We start from the raw sequence: 19,528 nt of genomic DNA on the forward strand, positions 1-19,528 counted from the left end.
TTATTTATTTTTAATAGAAGCAAGCTTGTTGGTGGTTAACACATAACCTATCTTACATAGCAATCATGTTTTGGTCACCAATAATCTATCTTTGTTCCAGTAATCTAGCTGAAAAAGGTATCTATGTTGCACACCATCTTATTTGGTTAACTTACTTTATGGTTCCCAAAACCTGGGACACCTGCTAGTGACTGTATTCTTTCTCGATGAAAGACTGAATTATCACAGCTGATTTTCAGATATTCTCTGCCTTGTGCATGACATACATTAGAATTATCTCTGGCTCCCTCGAACAATTTAAAACTTAGAAAGCATGTAAAAATAATAATTGTAAACCATTCTCCTCAATGTAGAATCACAAGTGATGGCATATCAAACAATGATAAAGATAGCAATGAGGGTGGGGAAATGGGGTTAACAGGATTAAGTGGAGTTTTGAAACTTCCTTTTTTAAAGTTTCTTTTCAAATTCTAATGACTCTCAGATAAATTTTAGAAATTTTAGCAATAGTGATCACAATCATTTCTTCTGGATTGTGTAAGGCTGCCTTGAAATGAACACCTGGAAAGAAACTGCAAATAGTGGTTCTTGTGATTCCTTTCTGAGTTGCACAGAGGCTTTTGTCAATCCTGCTGCACACACGGGTAAAACCAACTGGGCCAGGCCATGTCGACCTTTTCCATCCTAACCAGCTTTAAGCCTATTCTAAAAATGCTTATTCTACTGGACTCCATGGGCTACCTTGTGTACAGACCCCCTGCTGAGCTGACTCCGGCACCCAGGAAAACCATGCAGACACACAATGCTGCAGGCAGAGCAGCATTACCTGAGACGCCCAAGAAACCGTCTCTGAGACTGTTTCAGAATGGACGAGATGACCTCTGAAGACACAGATCTACCCATTTAATAAATTTCCAAAACCCAAACCAAATAAAACACAACCATGCCAAATCTAAATTACAACACTTTATTGCAGCATCGGCAAAGGTCAGATTTCTGAAGCTGGTGAAGATCGGGCAGCATTTCCATGTGAAATGTTACAACTTTACAAGTTTTGTTCTTACTTAATTCTACATGCAGAAACTGAAACATGGTAAAAGAAAAAATGCAAAATAGCTAGAAAAAAAAAGATGTAATCAAGTTGTAGCATACAAATGTGCTCTTCAACTAAATTTACTATGCCTATCGGGAAGCAAACGAAAGACAACTACCCTAATAAATTAACAGATTGCCAGAAACAGACTGAGAACCTCATTTCTATTTGGGGTGGGGGAACAAAACAAACAAAACAAAAACAAATGCAAAATAAAAGCTCTACTGTTTCCATACTTTGTTTAGAGACAGAGGCTGTAAACCCATGAAGGTCAACAAAATCTTCTGATCCCCTTCTTGTTGTCCTTCGTCCATTTTCTGTGACATGCTGACTGGCTCGCTGTTTGTTTTCAATGATACTTACAATGGGCTCAACTCTCCCTGTGCTTGGGCTGGTGTCAGACTCCCCTAAGCCATCTGAACTCATGCTCTTTGTATAGAAGTCTTCACATTTTTCTTTTACCCTAATAGGCAATTTTGTATGACTGACTCTGATGGATAAAACTGATTTTTCTCCCTCATCCCTCGTTCCTCTTGAAACAAATCCTACACAAAAGCCTTCCTGGTGGATTATCTGGTATTTGGTTATCTTTTATCATTTTGTTGTCCTGCATGTAAGTTTTTACTAGAAGATTTTACTGCTTGCTCTATACTTTTCTACTGTAGTCCTGGAGCCCCCAAGTGTATCTTCTTCCGACATGGGATGTTCAATTCAGAGACACTGTAACTCAAATCAAATTTAAAACTCAAGTTCATTTCCCCCATACCATTACCATCACAACCGTTTCTTCTCTGGCTCAGTCATCTCATTGACGCTCTTCTTGGTGTAACTGCTCAGTAGTCAAGTTAACCATCTCATTTCTTGACTGCCATTCTCAAGAGAAGATTAACCCTCACGTGATTTCCATTACAAAAGGCCTTTCCGCCTTATCTGGAAGCGTCGGCTTGTTCCGGTGTTGGCAGAGGCTGCTGTTCCTGCCTCATGGCCCCAGCCTGTCCCAGGTTTAGATTCGCAACTCTCTAGACCGACATGCTGAGATGTGTCCACTGCTCTCATTCAATTGCTGGAGGACTCCACTATCCACAACATCAGATACAGGACCTAATGAAATGACACGTGCTGCTGGATCAACGTCTCCTGGAGGCACAAACAGGGCAACGTTAAAAAGAACTAGTACTGAGGGCAAACTTCTGGCAAGAAAAGGCCCCCTCAACACCACCAACCGCTGTTTCCTGATGTCTCCCAGGCAGATTGGTGCACATGAACTCCTACTGGCTAAGAAACAGCAGGAGCAGAGGGGCACTAAAAAGAGCAATTCTGATGGTGATCAGATCGGTGGTTCTGGAATCTTGCCTGTAACTGCTTTCTAAGATGCTGAGTGTTTAGGGTTTGTGTAATGGTTGAATGGTGTGTCCCCCCCACACCGAAATCCCCATGTTGACATCTAACGCCAGTACCTCAGGATGTGACCTTATTTGGAAAGGGCCAGTGTAGATGTAATTAGTTAAGATGAGGCCACAATGGAGGAGGACAGGCCTCTTATCCAGTCTGTGTCCTTCTAAAGAGGGGAAATTTGGATGCAGACGCACTCAGAGGGAGAATGTCAGGTGAAGATGGAGGTGCAAGGGTCGGGAGTGCTGTGGAAGCTGAGGGAGGGCACCGAACAGACACCCCCTCACAGCCGTCGGGAGGAGGCAACCATGCAGACACCGGCCACCGAGATGAACAGTTCTGTGGCCGCCATCACCCAGCGTGTGCCGCTTCCTCTGGCAGAGCTAACAGTGTGCTGCTCAGACAGAAGCTGATGTGAGCGAAAAACTGATTTCAAAGAATAAGATGCGAATATGGAAAAATGTATCTTCGGCTGGACAGACGTGTTACAGGACCAAACTGAATGGAACAGGTCAACCACAAGTATTCCCTGAGAGAAAGTCTCTCTCCTGAAGTCAAGACAAATGGCTAAAACAGCGTACATAAATACAATAAATGATAGGGAAAAAATGTCCAGTCTTTGATAAGATAAATATATCCCTGAATATAGTATAGAATGTCATCTGACTGCTTTATAGGCTAATTTGAGAGATTTAAAAATTTAAGAGCTCAAAAAATAAAATAGACACTTTGGATTAAATGCTATTCTACAAGGGACTCTATTTTACAACAAAAGTATCATTTATTTAACTTTACAATAAGGACATAAAAGAAAATATCTAACAAAAAATGCACATCTCAGGATGCAGTTGGTGAAGCGTCTGCCTTCAGCTCAGGTCATGATCCCAGGGATCGAGCCCCGCATCAGGTTCCCTGCTCAGTCCAGGGGAGCCTGCTTCTCTCTAAGCTGCTCGCCCTGCTTGTGCTCTCTCGCTCTCCCTAATGAGTAAATAAAATCTTGAAAAAAACAAAAAACAAAACAAAACAAAACGCACATCTCCTTAAGATGGGTTAAAAAAAGTCCGATAGTGTAACACCCTACTCAAGACTGTGGTCCGCATTCCAGCAGCTTTGACATCACCTGGGAGACGTTAGAAATGAGTGAGAACTAGCAGTTTAATAAGAGTCACGATGATTAAAATATGTATTTTAGGGGCACCTGGGCGGTTCAGTTGGTTGAGCGACTAACTCTTGATTTCAGCTCAGGTCAGGATCTCAAGGCTGTGAGACTGAGCCCTGCATAGGGCTCCATGCTGAATGTGGATCCCACTTAGGATTCTCTTTCCCTCTGCCCTCCCACCCCCACTCATGTGCATGCTCTAAAACATATGTATTTTTTTTATGTGTGTGTGTGTGTACATATATGTATATGTGTACGTGCGTATATACATATGTACATATATGTATGTATTTTAAGGTTTAAGGAGCACTGGTTTAATTCATATGAATTTTAGCATAGAAACCATATCAGCACTAACACTTGCCAAAGATGTGACATTTCATAGTATTTTAAACATTGGCAGAGTGGAAAACAACCTTTTCTGCACTGGTTAACTGTTTTACTAGAACACTACTGCCATTTTAACACATTATAAGCAAATGCCTATGCTTTGTTAAGGCATCACTGCCCAGTGAGAAGGGCTGCAATTTTACTTTACAGCCTATTTTAAGGACCCCTTGTGATTAGAAAAATTTTAAATCATTATAATTAATGTCTGGGAACCTACCAAAATCTGCTTTAATAACCAGTGTCAAATGAATTTCTCCTTATCTGCCATATAACATGGACAATATTAATAACTAATTTTTTAAAATAACAGTAGCCAAGTTAAGAGTCAAGTTGAAAACAGCTTCTCAAACCTGACTTGCGTTTTCTTCTCCCTCCTTTGTTCAGGAATTCACCTCACAGCACATTTTTCCCTAAGGGATCTGATGAACCACTGCTCTAGATACACAACTTTCTACTGTCTGGCCCAGAGTTAAAAATAGAAAAAAAATAAAGAGGTGCCAAACCACCAGGAGACTCCACCCTACCCGTTATGTTCCTTCAAATGACTACTTTTCTTCACTTGAAACTTACGTTTAAAAAAATGGCAAAGAACCTTTGGTGCTCGAATGGGTCAAAAACTTAAGTTTACGTGATTGCTTGCTGCTCTCCCATGTTCACTCACATCTGTATTATAAGAGCACTGGCTTTGAAAATACCGTAGTACTTTACAGACAGCTGTTTTTAAGAATGATGGAGAAGTCAGCATTTTTTTTTTAATTGAGTTACAATTTTAAGAAGAGATTTAAAACAGGAAGAGATGGTGGTTCAAGAATTAGACTTTCACAAAATCAGGAAATGAGGAAAGAAGAGTTAGGGAGCAGAGCTTAGGGAAAAAAGTTTATGAAATGACTAAATACAGATTTTTAAAAGTTTCTCTGTCCATTCAACAAATATTAACTGAGCATCTACTATGTGCTAGGCACAAGAGTCACAGAGCAGTTACAACAGAAAACAAGACAAGGCTTCATTTCTGCCCTCAATCTTCAGACTCATGGGGGATAAAGACAAGGCAGTAGGTGATTATGCAGGACAAGGTCTGTAGAAATACAGTGAGCAAGGGCAGCATATACGCACCAACCTACATCAGACTTCAGAATATCAAGATAAGATCGAAAGAAGAGCACGACCTATCCAGAGGAAAGCACAAGAAAGTTCCAAACAGAGAACATAACTAGAAGGACTAAAAGGCCAGCTTGGTTCAGAGTAGAGGAAGAGAGAGAGATAAAGCCAATAAGGTAAGTACAATCGTCCCCCTCCCCCCATTATGTAACCAAGTTTAGGAGTTTGGACTTTATCCTACAAGCCATGAGGAGACGCTGAGGGTTTTAAGCAGAAGACTTCACCTACTCAGACAGTAGATGTGCGTATTAGAAAAAATGCGAGTACAGCAAAGAGAATAAATTGGAAGGGGTTCATATTGGAGACTGAGAAGTAGATCAGGGGGCTGCTGGCAACAATCCAATAAGAGGTGATGGTAGCTTGATCTAGGGTCTCAGCAGCGGAGGTAGAATAAAATAGGCAAGTGTGAGAGGCATTCAGTAGTAGAATCAAAGGGTTTGTTAACTAATTAGATACGGAAACTGAGGGAGAGAATAGCCCAAACTTAAACCTCCTTTTCTAGTGTGGACAACTGGCCCAGCAGTGCCTCTACTTGGTGAGCCAGAGAACAGAGGAGGAGAGAGGCCGGGGGCAGGGGACACACCTTCTAGGTGGTTGTTTAGAAGGCAGGGGGATATACAGTCAGAAACTAAAACGTGCGACCTGAGCCAGAACAACAGAAGGTAACTGGGCCACAGAAGGGAAGGAAGCCTCCCACGGAGGGTATACAGGGGTAGGAGAAGAGGGCCTAGGACTGACCCTGAGGGACATTAGCATCTCCAAGCAGAATCAAACCCATAAAGGAGTCAGTAGACAGGAGAAGGAGTCAAGGAGGGAAGAGAAAGACCAGAAGACAGGACAGCTACATAAGTCCAGAGAAGAGATTAAGTCAAGAAAAAGGGGGTCCACGTTCTGAGTGCTGCTGAGGCAGCCTGAAATAAACAGAATGAAACAGTGGGAGGCGGCTGGGGTGGGGGGGGGAGCGCAGCATGCTGCAGTCAGCCACGCCTGTGAGAGGTGAGGAAGAAAGAGCAAATATGGCTAATCTCCAAGTTTGGTTAACTAGGGGCTGGAGGGAGGGAAGAAAAACAAGAAGTTAACAAAGAGAATTCTGAAAAACAACTGAATAACTGGTAGCAAACTAAGAAAGGCAACCTTTGTGTTTGTCTATTACACATCTATTAGCATATAAAGTTTACACATCTGTTTTCCCATATTTTTTTCCCATTGCTTAAAAAACTTTCAACAAATTTTTAAATAAGTATATGACTTGGATAGAATTAGCTCTTTCAAATACCTATACTTAGTTTTCCCACCGGACTACAAGCTTGAGCGTAAAGATTTTGTCCTTTTGTACTTTTTAATTTGCCATAGTGCAGGACTGAACCCATGGTAGGTGCAGAGTGAGTGAAAGCTGAGGGGGGCAAATCATACTGCAAGTATCAATTATGTATCAAATGCCACAGTTACTGATTCTTAAATCCACCCAAAAATTTAAAAACTGGGAAAATGAACTACACTTGCATTATGTTATTCAAGAAGGGATTAGGTATTAATAGAAATAATGCTGTTCAGAGTTGCAAAGCTGTAATATAAAAAGGTGAAGTTGGTGGAAAACATCACGATAAAAATATTCTAATAGTTCTGTTTGCCAACCACGAGACAAGAAGAGAAACTGGTATTATCAAGAACACTGATACATATTCAAAGCTCTGTAAGAAAATGTAAAAGCAGAAAACTAAAATTTTCATGGCCTGTTAAAACTACCTAGCTCCTACGTTTTAGCAACAAAAGTTTTATTAAAGGGCTTTAATAAAGCTTAGATAATTAAAAATAACCTAATATCTTATGTCTCATTAGATGGATTTGTATATCAGTTCTACTTTGGATTTCTTAAAACATTACACTCACTAGATGTTAAAAAACAGACCCCTAAACTGTATGACAAACCAATGTTCTAACCTGTAATCTGAAATGTTATGAGCAACACTCAAATATACACTGCGTGCAAGACAGAGACTTGTACTTCCCCAGCGCCGCTGTCCACAGTAATGAACTATTCTGCTCCCCGTCCCTAGCACACTCCCTCCCACACCCACCTTGCCGGCCCCCAACAGCAAGGTGACATCTTGGGACTGTTGTATGTCCTTAGCCTAAATTCCAAGACCCTGAGGAGATCAGTAAGAGCAGGAAGGACAATGTCATCTTTGATTATAAATCAAACACGAGACAAAAAATGGAGTTCATGGTATGGGTCTTTAGATCAGATCCCAGAAAAACTTTAATTTTCTCCCTTAAAAGAAGATGAATAAGGTCTTATTAGGAAATATCTTCTATGTGAAATTCCTTATGGAATTGTAACTATTTCACTTTAAGCAACTCAAGTTTAAGCAGAACTGGCATGGATCCCAGCAGGATATTCTATAATTAAAAACAGACAAACAAAATACCTCAAAACAAACTCAACCTGCAGGCTTGAAAGTCTAGGAAATAGGTTTTGAGTATTTGTAAACATTACTCAACACTGACCTTAAAAATTCTGACACAAAAGTGTGTGATTTCTCTCAAACTCATCTATAACTAGTCATCTCTGTGAATGCAAAAGAGAAAATTAAAGAATCCAAAGAAGTCCACTCAGAGAGAGTGAAAGCCAAGATCAATGTGGCTGAAATTAAAAAACAAAAAACAACTGTAATTATTTTATAAATGTTTTCTTCTCTCAAATATCTACAACTCAAAGACTTTTCTATTTTGCTAATAATTAGGCCTTTATCATTAAGTATAATCCAGATCTAATTTATTCATACAGACAGCATGAAAAACAAATAGCTAAAGGAGGAAAAAAAGAGAGACTGTCTTACCTCCCACCAGTCTTAAAGATTAGATCCGCATTAGGTGCTCCCTTTGGATGTTGGTAACGAGGCCGCCGCTCCCGATTGGTGTTTGCTGGAGCTGGGCGCTGGGCAAGAGACTGCAGCATTTCTGTAAGCAGGAGCAAAACAGAAAAGGTAGTTAACTGTGGTAAATGCACTCCCATCCATGAAGCAAATAAAACCCTAGGTGAATCAAGTTTATTAGTTCTGTCAGGTAGGTGGTTAAAGAAAAAATACCCATTACACAGACTACAATGATTAAGAAGTTCTGAAAGAGCACATCAAGAAAGGAAACATGCTCTTTAAGCATTTAATATCCAGTATCTCCCATACTATCAATCTGGTCACTGCATAAGTGTCTTGTGAGGCAGTAAAACAGTATAAGCTGTCAAGTTCAATAGCTACAAATACAGCATCTGGAGCCACACAATACTGGTTCAAACCCCAGCTCTGCCACTTACGAGCTATGGGACTTCCGGCTCATTTCCTTAAATGTCAAATGGGGGTAATAATAAGCACTTATCTCCTGGAATTGTGGTGAGAGTTAAGTGCTTCAGTGTCCAGCCCGTAGTAAGCACTTAATGCTGAGTGTTAGCTGTTACTACTGATTGTTAAAAATGTTGGGTATCAACCAGAAGAGATTCAAGAAGAGCAATTTGAAGACAGAAAACCAAATATTTATATACTTAACAATCTCTCTTGCACAGAAAGCAGTTTGTCAGTACAGTGCTATATAAATAGCCATGTTATGGCTCTAAAATCTGGGGGCCACAGAAATGCCAAGAGGCCGATTTTTAAGGTTCGTGGACTCTATACATAAGGTTCCAGTTAACTGAAGAGTGTTGGGTACATCTGCACAAACTAGAATCTTAATTTGAGTATACCCTTAAATCTGAAGAAGCATGGGGTCCTTGAGACCGGATTCCCAAATGACAAAATGAGATAATAAGTATGTGCTGAATTAATTGCTCAAGATGACTGGCAACATGAGGCAATTAAAAATTGATTATCATCTCAGTTGCAAACATAGCTCTAAACAGTACAGAATCTAACTGAATTGTGGAGTTGGCAAATATAATGAAAATTACTTTTATTCTGCAAGTAAGTGAATACAGAATGGAATATAAAAACAATTTCTTAAGCTAAATATTTACAAAGATGACATGAAAAGGAGAGGGGGATAAAAACTCTGATATTCTATATTTAAAAATCCAAAAAGTATATAAATTTTCCACTTCTGTCCTATAAAGGACTGTTTACCCTGATAATCTTCTTGCTCTTGCCGTTCATTGATATCTAATGTGAGCTTTTTCATTCTCATCCTCTCTTCTTGTTCCGCCTGTTGCTGGTTCCAGTGATTTGCAGCAAGTTGGGAAGACATGGGTACATTAAGGATCTTAAACTGAGAAAAAATAACAAAGAAATAAAAAATGGCTTGAGAAAAATCAAAGAAAAAAGATTTCAAATAAAATGCTACGTAGAATTAAAGAAGTTTAGAAAAAGAATATCTTTCCTCTAAGTAAATAAAGATACTATCATCTAAGAACATAAACAGATAATAGTCTTAATCCTCTAGAGACAAACCCTTTCGGGTTGGATAGGAAGTGGAAAACCATCAAGTTCAACCTCAAGAAAAGTAGAAGGTCCTCTTTCCACCACTCTGTTTGGAAGCACTCATCTAGCAACAGGGTATCAATTTCCATCATAAAGACCTCCTTATGTGTGGGTAATTGTCAAAAAGGCTTTTATATAGCAAGCTGTAACCTGCATCCTTTTCATTTCTATCCTCTGGAACCAGTTCTGGCCTCCTGAACCATACAGAACAAATCTACTTCACCTGTAGTATTGACACAACTTCCTACTATCTAAAGATAGAACGCAAGGTTAGAACAGAGGAGAGAGTCCTTATCTACAAAGTTTTGTTTTTAGCAGGATGTCCCTCGTTAGGACTGTGCAAGGTACACAAACCTAGATAGAATTTATGAGTTTAAGGGCTCCCTGGAAATCGCTGAGTAAGCGACATAACTATCTGAACACAAAATGGAAATTCTCTCTGTTCTGTATAATGTGCACACCTCAGTTAAGAGACCTCCTCTAATACTCTGGGTGAACGGCATGCCTGATGAGGGCACAGAGACCTGTGCTCAAAGTTCCCAGACCTCTCTCTGGTTGATCTATGCCATTTTGAAAGCTTGCATCCTTGAAATTATTAGTAAAGCTTAACACTGTGTAAGTCTCTGATTCATCTGAATCAGATTTGACAATCTGATTTTTCATATTATCTCATATGTCCTCTTTTGGTATTCGCTTTTGTATGATGTACTTTAGTCAGTCAATATTCCTCTTAAAATGTAATAATACCCAGAACACTAAATGCACCAGGCCAGATACACTAAGGTGAAAAATAATAAGTGTGGGTGTGAAACATCTACAAACCCAATTAACTACATTTCATTTTTATCAAGGGAGATAACCAAGTATCTCCTATATCAAAATAAAAATATATTTAAGGTAGTCCATTTGGCTACCAGCCTAGCAGACCTTACCCATTCTCCTCAATGAGATTAGTTTGACTTAATGTGCTCTTAGTGGTCAAGGACAGACTCCTTGCAACTACCCCTTTCTATTTTATGAGTTCAAAACCATCTTTTAAAGAAAAAAAAAAACATATACACATACAATCAAGAAAACCTCACTGCAATCAAGATAATGAGCACGTCCATTACCTCCAAAGGCTCCTCTGTCCCTCTATAACCTATGTCTTCCTCTACCCCACCCCCAGGCAACTGCTAACTTGATTTCTGTCACTACTCATTAGTTTGAACTTTCTAAAATTTTAAATAAGTTGAATCATAGAACATGTATTTTATTTTGTCCAGCTTCTTTAAATTCCCACAATGATTTTGAGATGCAGCCATGTTACTGTATGCATGAATAGTTTGTTCCTTTTTATCGTAGAGCAGTATTTCTTTGTATGAATGTACCATAATTTGCTTATCTGCTCACTTGTTGATAGCACCTGAGGTTTCTATTTTGGGTTATTACAAATATATTTATAAACGTTTGTATGGACATAGGTCTCCATATTTTTAAAATGCAAAATGCTAGTAATGAAAAGCTGGGAATAGCTGGTGTATTTTACTTTTTTATTTTTTTAAAGTAAGCTCTGTACCCAAAGTGGGGCTTGAACTCATGACTGTGAAATCAAGAGTAACATGCTTTACCAACTCAGCCAGCCAGGCACGCTGTGGTGTGTCTTACTTTTTAAGAAACTACAAAAATATTTTCCAAAGTATCTGCACCATTTTACATTCCACTAGCAGTGTATGAGAGTTCTGGTTCCTCCACACCCTTGCCAATACGTGGGATGGCCGGTCTTTTTAATTTTAGCCATTCTAGTGAGTATATAGTGGTATTTTCACTTTGGTTTTAATTTTCATTTTCCTCATGTCTAAAATCATCTGTTTTAAAATACAATCTAGAATCATGCTAAAAGTTGACATAAGTTTACTGGATTGTATGATTTTTGGAATATACTTTTCCCTTGCTCTTTGAACAAGGAAATCATTTGCCCATTATGAATCTTTTGACTACTGCCTCATTCTGAGACTTTCTAAGCTTAATGACAACTGCTCTACAATTACATATAGAAGTTATTTCAGTCTTTGAGGATATAATCTGTTTTTAACTAAAGACTGGGACTCATTTAAAGTAGATAAATTATCCCTTTTGACACTAATTTTACCCAATCTTCAACTTACCCTTCCAGTTGAAATCTTCCTTGTTGATAAAAGTGAAAGTGAATAGCTGTTTCCCCCCACCCCGCCAAAATCTCTCCACAAGCAGTGGGATTACCCTTCCTTGTTCTTATGACCCCAAACACAGCCTTTTAAAAGCCTCTTGTCAACTATACTTCAATTAAAAGAAAAAGCATTTCCACATCCTCTTTACATCTCCTTTAAAAATTGCTAGTTGTGGACTATTTCTAAATTTTACTGTATATGGTCTGATGATGGCCCATTTCTCTTTCATCCACAATTACGAATTCTGAGCTTTTTTCCCCCCGTCTCTCCCCCAAACTTCCTTTCAGTTCCACATCACAATCAGTGCTTTCATGAAATATACACTTGCCAGGCAGTGATGCAAAGAAGACCATGGATTTTTGTGGTCAGACAGATGGGGTTCACAGCTCAGCCCTTTGTATTTATTAGTACAGTTTAGCAAATCACATAAGAATGCTCTTTCTCTCAGCTATAAAATAATATCAAGACTACCTTTTAGGGTTGCTGTAAGAATTAAATAAGATAAATATGTACAGTATGCAGTACAGTGCCTAGCATACAGCAGGTTCTCCATAAATATTACCTATTAATAATGCATCAAAATAACAAAGTTCAAAATAGTCACCCTTAGTTACTATACAGCTGAAACTAAAATTGCAGCAAAATAAAATCACAAGTCAACTAAAAACAACATCTTCTTAGCAGAATGAGACTGACAACCACCAAGTAGAAACTGAAGTCCTTAACTACTGTCTACCGTCCTGAGGCCTGCGTAGCTGCCTGCCATCAGGAATGTGTCTTCAACAGATGGGCCTTGCCCCAACTGTATCTTATTTCCACTAACAAAAACAACTGAAACTAAGTTAAAATAAAATGGTCATCATTCCCCCTAATAAACCTTTCAATTTATTTTTCACAAATCAGGGAGACGTACAAAAATTAAGTTAATAGAAAAGTTCAGCTCAAAATGACTTTTCTGCCAGACTCTTCACATGTTATCTAATAGGCGAAACAAAAACTTCGTAATAAAATTTATTCTTTCTAAGCAGAATTACTGAGATGTCACATTAATTCATAATGGAATTTTAAATTTTCAGCACTATTCATGAAGAAAGCATTCTGTTGCACCTACATTTCCAAATCCAGGTGCTATAAACTATTGGTAGAGAAAAGCTGAATTAAAATAGACACTGCAGGAGTGCCTGGGTGGCTGAGTTGGTTAAGTGGCTGCCTCTGGCACACGTCATGATCCCAGGGTCCAAGTCCTGCATCGGGCTCCCTGCTCAGCAAGGAGTCTGCTTGTCTCTCTCCCCCTGCTGTGTCCTCTCTCTCTCTCTCTCTCACTTGCTCATCCTCTTTCTCAAATAAATAAAACCTTAAAAAATAAATAAAGTAAAAAACAAAAAGAAACAAACAAACAAAAAAACCCACCCAGACACTGCAAACAGAGGTGGGCCAAATTATTATGACAGCAGAGAGAGAGATGTCAAATTCTAGAAAGACCACAACAATGAGAACAATTTCCAGGATGACTTGAAGCAATTTCCTAAACTTCCCTTAACAGAACAACTGTGAAATCTGGTTAGCAGATATATCAGAGGTACAAATACTCTAAATAAAATTTAACCTGCCAGTATAAATCAATAAAGACAGAGCTACACAAATTAATACATTAGTTTTAAAGATATAATTACACATAAAGAACAATGTTTGAAACACAGAAGGAATTCAATATGTTTTAGCTGTTACTGTTATCAAAACAATTAGTTTCTTATTTTTATTATAAGAAGGAAATCTGGGCAACGTTGAGTACTGTCTCAGGGAAATACAAAATACCTATCAGGTTTTAAGACTCACAGCTGAATTTTAAGTCACTCTCTGTTCCCAGTATCAAATAAGATGCCTTATTTGAGATGATAAGGGTAAAGAGAGGTAAATATCTGAGTTTCTCAAGGTAATTTACAGACTCCAATATTACAATGTTCTTCCTTATTCAGCTAGCTGATTTTCCTCAATAGCTTTACAAACTGGTTTTAAACATGAATAAATATATGCAAATGCAGAAAGAGTGACATACTATTATTTCACAAAATACCCAAGGTAAAGCAGCCTAGTAAGAAAGGAAGACAGATAATTTCCTGATCACCATGAAATCACAAGCTGCAATTGTAAGATGCTTCTATCACCACAATAACACAGAGAGAAAACAGGGTGGCCTTTTCCCCCCCTTCCTGGGTTTCTGATAATAACAACTGAACTGTCCTTCATAATTCAGTACTGAAGAGACTAATAATGATGGTACTTACCACACTAATGAAACAGTATAAAACATTATAAAAGAAATTTCATAATGATTTGATCAAAAATGTGAAAAATAAAGGTTTCCATTCATTTATAAGATTGACTCGAGACAAGTTTTACAAAAGAAAATGTTCTCAGGTGCTTAAAAAGGACATAAAAGAGATAGTAATAACTACAGAGAGCACAAGAGACCAATCTCCTGATGCCACCGTCACCAAGTGCCTTTACTGTTAAGCTGCCAAAACATTTTTAAAAGAGAGTTACTACTTTATAGCAAATTAGATGACAAAAAGATTGAAGTCACTCAAACCAGATTTTTCTGGAATACAATAATTGCAATAAAGGTGATTTAGGTTGTATTTTAAAGCTATTTCACAATTGTAGCTGAAATTGAAATCCCAATATCATAATCCCAAGTATCAACTGCTACAGTCAAAGGTATATAAACATGGGTCGCCTGGGTGGCTCAATTGTTAAGTGTCTGCCTTAGGCTCAGGTCATGATCCCATAGTCCTGGGATGGAGCCCTGCATCGAGCTCCCCACTGAGTAAGGAGCCTGCTTCTCCCTCTCCCTCTGCCCCTCCCCCCTGCTTGTGCTCGCTCTGACAAACAAATAAATAAAACCTTTAAAAAAAAAAGATATATAAAACAAATGATAACTCCTTTTAAATATTAACTGCAAAAAATGGGTTGTTTACAAGTATTAAGCTATAATAAATATACTGTAAATTTAATTTGTTTAAAGCAATCAAAAAAGCTCTTTAAAACATATAAAGGTTCTATTAAAACTTCTGTTTTAATGATCAAAACATTTTTTTTTTTTTAAAGATTTTATTTATTTATTTGACAGAGAGAGAGACAGCTAGGGAGAGAGGGAACACCAGCAGGGGGAGTGGGAGAGGAAGAAGCAGGCTCACAGCTGAAGAGCCTGATGTGGGGCTCGATCCCACAACGCCGGGATCATGCCCTGAGCATGAAGGCAGACGCTTAACCGCTGTGCCACCCAGGCGCCCCAGTGATCAAAACATTTTAATTCATTATTCTAATTCATAAGTATTTAAAACTAGAAAAATAAATTATGAACAGCATTATTCTCTTTTCTTTTCAACTACTCATTTCATTGGTACAAACTTTTATTTTCCTAATGACTACGGAAAAAGTTATTTCTGAGCACAAATCTGGTGCACAAAGAGATCATTCACTTAAGAATTAAAGATTCCTGTAAGGCAAAACATTTCACATTTCTAGAAAAACTGTTGCACCAGAAGGGCCAACACCCAAAAGTTAAATAAAGAAATAAAAATCAGAACAAAATAACTTTCTTTTTCAGACCACAAAATACCAGTGATGTTTCTTCAAATGTTCCTAAAATTGAACATTTTCCAAAATTCCAAATAAAAGTTTATGAGTTGAAAATTTACTTATTAACCAAGTACTCTGAGCACTCATTTCATGCTTGCTAATATATTTTTAGTAAAGTTCAATAAAAATGTTTCCTTAAAAATTATAATTTCACATTTTAAGAAATAAGGATTTCCACTCCTCATTTTGTATGTGTAGAAAGTTATACGGATGGGTTATACAGTATATAATCTATCTACTTTAAACCGAAAATATTCCTTCTAAAAAATAAACACATAAGTTTTACTTTAATCGATACGATTTAGAATTTAGGACTGCTGAAATAAATTTCTTTTTCAAAACTCAGAAGTTTCTTAGGGTAGGCTGTGGTTTAATTTATGCCTGCATGCTCTAAAAAGGTCAAATGGGGTATATGAACTGACAAAGTTAAAATGAATTTTTACATGTGCCTCACAAAAGGGAGGGACAAATGAAGAAAATGGATTATTTAAATTTTGTACAATTTGATCTTCACAGAAAGATATTCCTAAACCCCCTTTTACATAAGAAAAATGGTTTGGGGCACCTTGGTGGCTCAGTCAGTTAAGCGTCTGACTTCAGCTCATGATCTCAGGGTCCTGGGATCAAGCCCCGCGTGGTGGGGCTCCCCACTCAGTGGGGAGTCTGCTTGTCCCTCTGTGCCCCCCCCAACTCCGCTTATATTCTCTCTCAAAAAAATAAATGAAATCTTTAAAAAAAGAGAAAAAGATAAGAAAAACGGTTCAAGAAAGTATGCCAGTAATACAAATGTTCAGTAGCTGCACTGGAATGGGAACCAGAGCATTATCTAACTGAAGTTGCCAAGTACTGCCCTTCGCAATTAAAAAAGAAAAACAAAACCCTCTCTTTTGTGCCCAGAAAATATGGTATGGGGTGGGAGGAGGAGCTAAGAGCTTTTAAAGAAAACAGAGAATGAAGCAGACCTAAAATCTAATAACTGAAATAGAACAGCGAGGCCCAGGGAACGAAGTAGTCCCTAGGAAAGAAAAGCAAAACTCGGGGCTTTGAAGAATCCTGGGAACCGTGATAACTAGCAGTTTCAGGTGCTCTGAGGAGAGCAGTTTTGCAAAGATCTTGATTCAACACCAAGTTTAGGGTCTTGATTAAAAAACCCCCTTATTTTTCTAGGGACTGAGTGGAGGACGGAGGGTCGGGGAGAATGCCAGAGCCTCAAACCTGGCCTGAGGGTGGGCGAAGGCAGAGCTCTCCTAAATGCACAATGACTCCAGAGGCCGGGATGGAGGGAAGGCCGTGACTGGAAAGGAATTAGAAGGCAGTGTTTAAAAGAAACATGAGAGACTATGGACTATGAGAAACAAACTGAAGACTTCAGAGGGGAGGGGGTGGGGGAAGGGGATAGACTGGTGATGGGTAGTAAGGAGGGCACGTATTGCATGGTGCACTGGGTGTTATACGCAACTAATGAAGCATCAAACTTTACATCGGAATCTGGGGATGTACTGTATGGTAATTAACATAATATAATAAAATAAAATTAAAAAAAAAAAACGGAAAAAAAAAACAAACACAGCAGTGCTCTGAGCCTGAGCCAAAGTTAACTACTGACGCACAGCATGATGTGAAGCCTTCCCCAGCCCTCCTTTCCAGGATTCTAATTGGTGTACAGCTTTTGTACCTCAAGATTTACTTGCAGTATAGCAAAATTATGGTATCCTGGACAACTCTGATCCTCTGAGTACATTAAGAAATTCCCTGACAAAAGCAAAGATAAAAATTAACTTGGGCATCATCTCTTAGTGGTTGTACTGGTGGAGACTATCCCTTCCAACACAGATGACATCTCATTAGAGGCCTTGCAGACCATCCCCTTCAGCACAGTAGGCTCCCTCTCTTTCCCCACCGGTCTCTCTCTAGCTTCTATCTTGCTTTATTTTCCTTCATAGCATTTCCCCCAACCTGACCTTATGTATTTCTTCACTGTCTGCCTCCCAGCACTGGAATGAAAGCTCTCCCCCGCCCTCTGCCCAGGAGGGCCTCTGGTGACTTTTGTACATTCTGCAACTGGGACAGTGCCTGGTGCATAGAGTGTGTTACATGACTATTTGAATGACTTCAGAAGCCAGGTATTAGACTTGTCTATAATGAGTTGTGGTAGCTACCATATTTCATAAAATCTAACGTTCCCTTAATTTTAAGATGCTCCATTATTTTACACTAAAACAGAAAAAAATGCTGCCCATTATCACAGGATCCCATCAATGCTAGGAGGCACTTGATCTCAGAAATGTTAAAATGTGAGAAAACGTTTATAGAATTGGTAATGGGTGTTACATCCTAGAGTTGTGTCTGAGAGCAGGGCTTTTTTTTTCTTCATAGCACACTGCACTCTCTGCAAATACACTTGTCTATCAACCTTGCCAGGTTGTGAACTCATGAGGACAGGGCCTTTATCTTATATATCACCACAGCCTCAGTACTTGGTATATGGCACACAGTAGATGCTCAATAATCAATAAATATTTGATGAATGAATGTATGGATCACTGTACGAATTCCTAAAGCAACAGCTGAGCAGTCAGGGAAATGATTTTGAGGGCCGTCTTTCTATAAGGTAAGGGAAAGAAGGGGAAGCAGTATAAGGAGAATGGAGAAGGATTCAAGGTCAGAAAACAACAATTTTCAAGAGAAATCTTAACAACAGAACATTTTCTTGAGCTGTATGTGTCATTCTCCTCCTTTCCTTTCCCACTCTGAGCTTACTTATGAAACCTTCCTCCTGAAAGTCAAAGTATTTATATATTCTAGCAAATATATATGAACTTAAAATTTAAATGTCCTTTCCTTTAAAAAATATCCATTCAATAGAAGTCAGATGTGTCTTCCATACATATAATAAATAAAATTATTTCTATCACTGAACACTTTAAATGTTTCCAACTCTTTCCCCTTGTAGGCAAAAGATAACTTAGAATCTACAAAACAGTTATTACTTAAACTCGTAACAATCAATTGTGAACGCACAGAGGACAGTTTCTTACCTGCTGTTTGTTGCCTTTTCTTGTTAACATGACAAACGGCATTGTGTCTGCAGACTCTGCCTCTCCCTCCCCACCACCAAGTGGAGGCCCTTTCCTCAGCTGGCTTTTGAGATGCAAGGGAATAGCAACATCAAGTTGGTGCACTTTGACAGATTCGCCACTTCGTTGCTTAAAGACAGAAATAAAAAAATATAAGTACTCCAAGGTACACATGGATATGTGTAAATATAAATTGCAAACAATTCATTCAGTGCCATAGTTCCTAAAGCACACCAATCACTGGAGCCAAAGTAATCTTTCTGAACGGTAACTGAGACGGAGTTGGCTCCTCCCCTGCCCCCAGCTCTTACATATGGCTAGGCAGACCTCTGTGACTGGCTCCTGTTTATCACTGTAGCCTCCCCTGAGCCCAAACACACAATGCTGTAGTTTCTCCTAACTTCACCTGCTTCTGAAATGCATACCCACACATCTCCCCTCATAATTACCATGTGTCACGAGTGCCTGCTTCTCTGTGAGAATCCTCCACCAGAGTGGTGGGGTTCAGCACTGGACACCCTTTCCCTGGTGTCCCCTAGTAGTGTTATACAGCCCACAGGTGCTCAATTAATGTTTAAGAATGAATGAAATCTACTAATGTTCAGGTTAGCTTTATGTTTGTTAATACCAAGTTTTTAACATTTACACTGGATTTATCAACCAATTATTTAAACAAATCTTCACTGAAGACTTAATGTGCGTTAGGCTTCAAGGTAATAATACTCAAAACATAGTCTCTACCCTCAGAGAGCTCGTAACTTGTTGAGAGAGAAATCGATTAATTACAATTCATCCAAGTTATATATAACCTGTGTTGGGGTGGAGTGACTATATATAGGCCTGGTTGGGAGTGGGTGAATACCGAGATTTCATAAAAGATTGAATAAAAATGGGATACGTGAAAATGTCTTTAAGGCTTCATATGATTTCTTATAAGAAGATGGTAGCAGAGCAGTCTGGGG

General features: G+C 38.7%; 1 protein-coding gene across 2 annotated transcripts in view; it reads right to left on the bottom strand.

Moving 5' to 3' along the window:
• Positions 1–946: 946 nt before the first annotated feature.
• UPF2 (UPF2 regulator of nonsense mediated mRNA decay) overlaps positions 947–19,528 on the bottom strand; it is a 108,723-nt gene continuing 90,141 nt past the window's right edge. Inside the window, exons 19-22 of one of the 2 annotated variants that reach the window (XM_034643478.1) lie at positions 18,528–18,695; positions 9,305–9,446; positions 8,033–8,153; positions 947–2,230 (exon numbers count right to left, since the gene is read on the bottom strand). In XM_034643478.1, coding sequence (XP_034499369.1) covers positions 2,221–2,230; positions 8,033–8,153; positions 9,305–9,446; positions 18,528–18,695 — 441 coding nt within the window. In that variant the 3' untranslated portion in view covers positions 947–2,220. Of the gene's footprint in view, positions 2,231–8,028; positions 8,154–9,304; positions 9,447–18,527; positions 18,696–19,528 lie in introns of those variants that run through there. The other variant, XM_002925150.4, reaches the window with a different exon arrangement.

This window comes from Ailuropoda melanoleuca, chromosome 15 (assembly GCF_002007445.2).
Source record: "Ailuropoda melanoleuca isolate Jingjing chromosome 15, ASM200744v2, whole genome shotgun sequence".
In the NCBI taxonomy this organism is placed as follows: domain Eukaryota; kingdom Metazoa; phylum Chordata; class Mammalia; order Carnivora; family Ursidae; genus Ailuropoda; species Ailuropoda melanoleuca.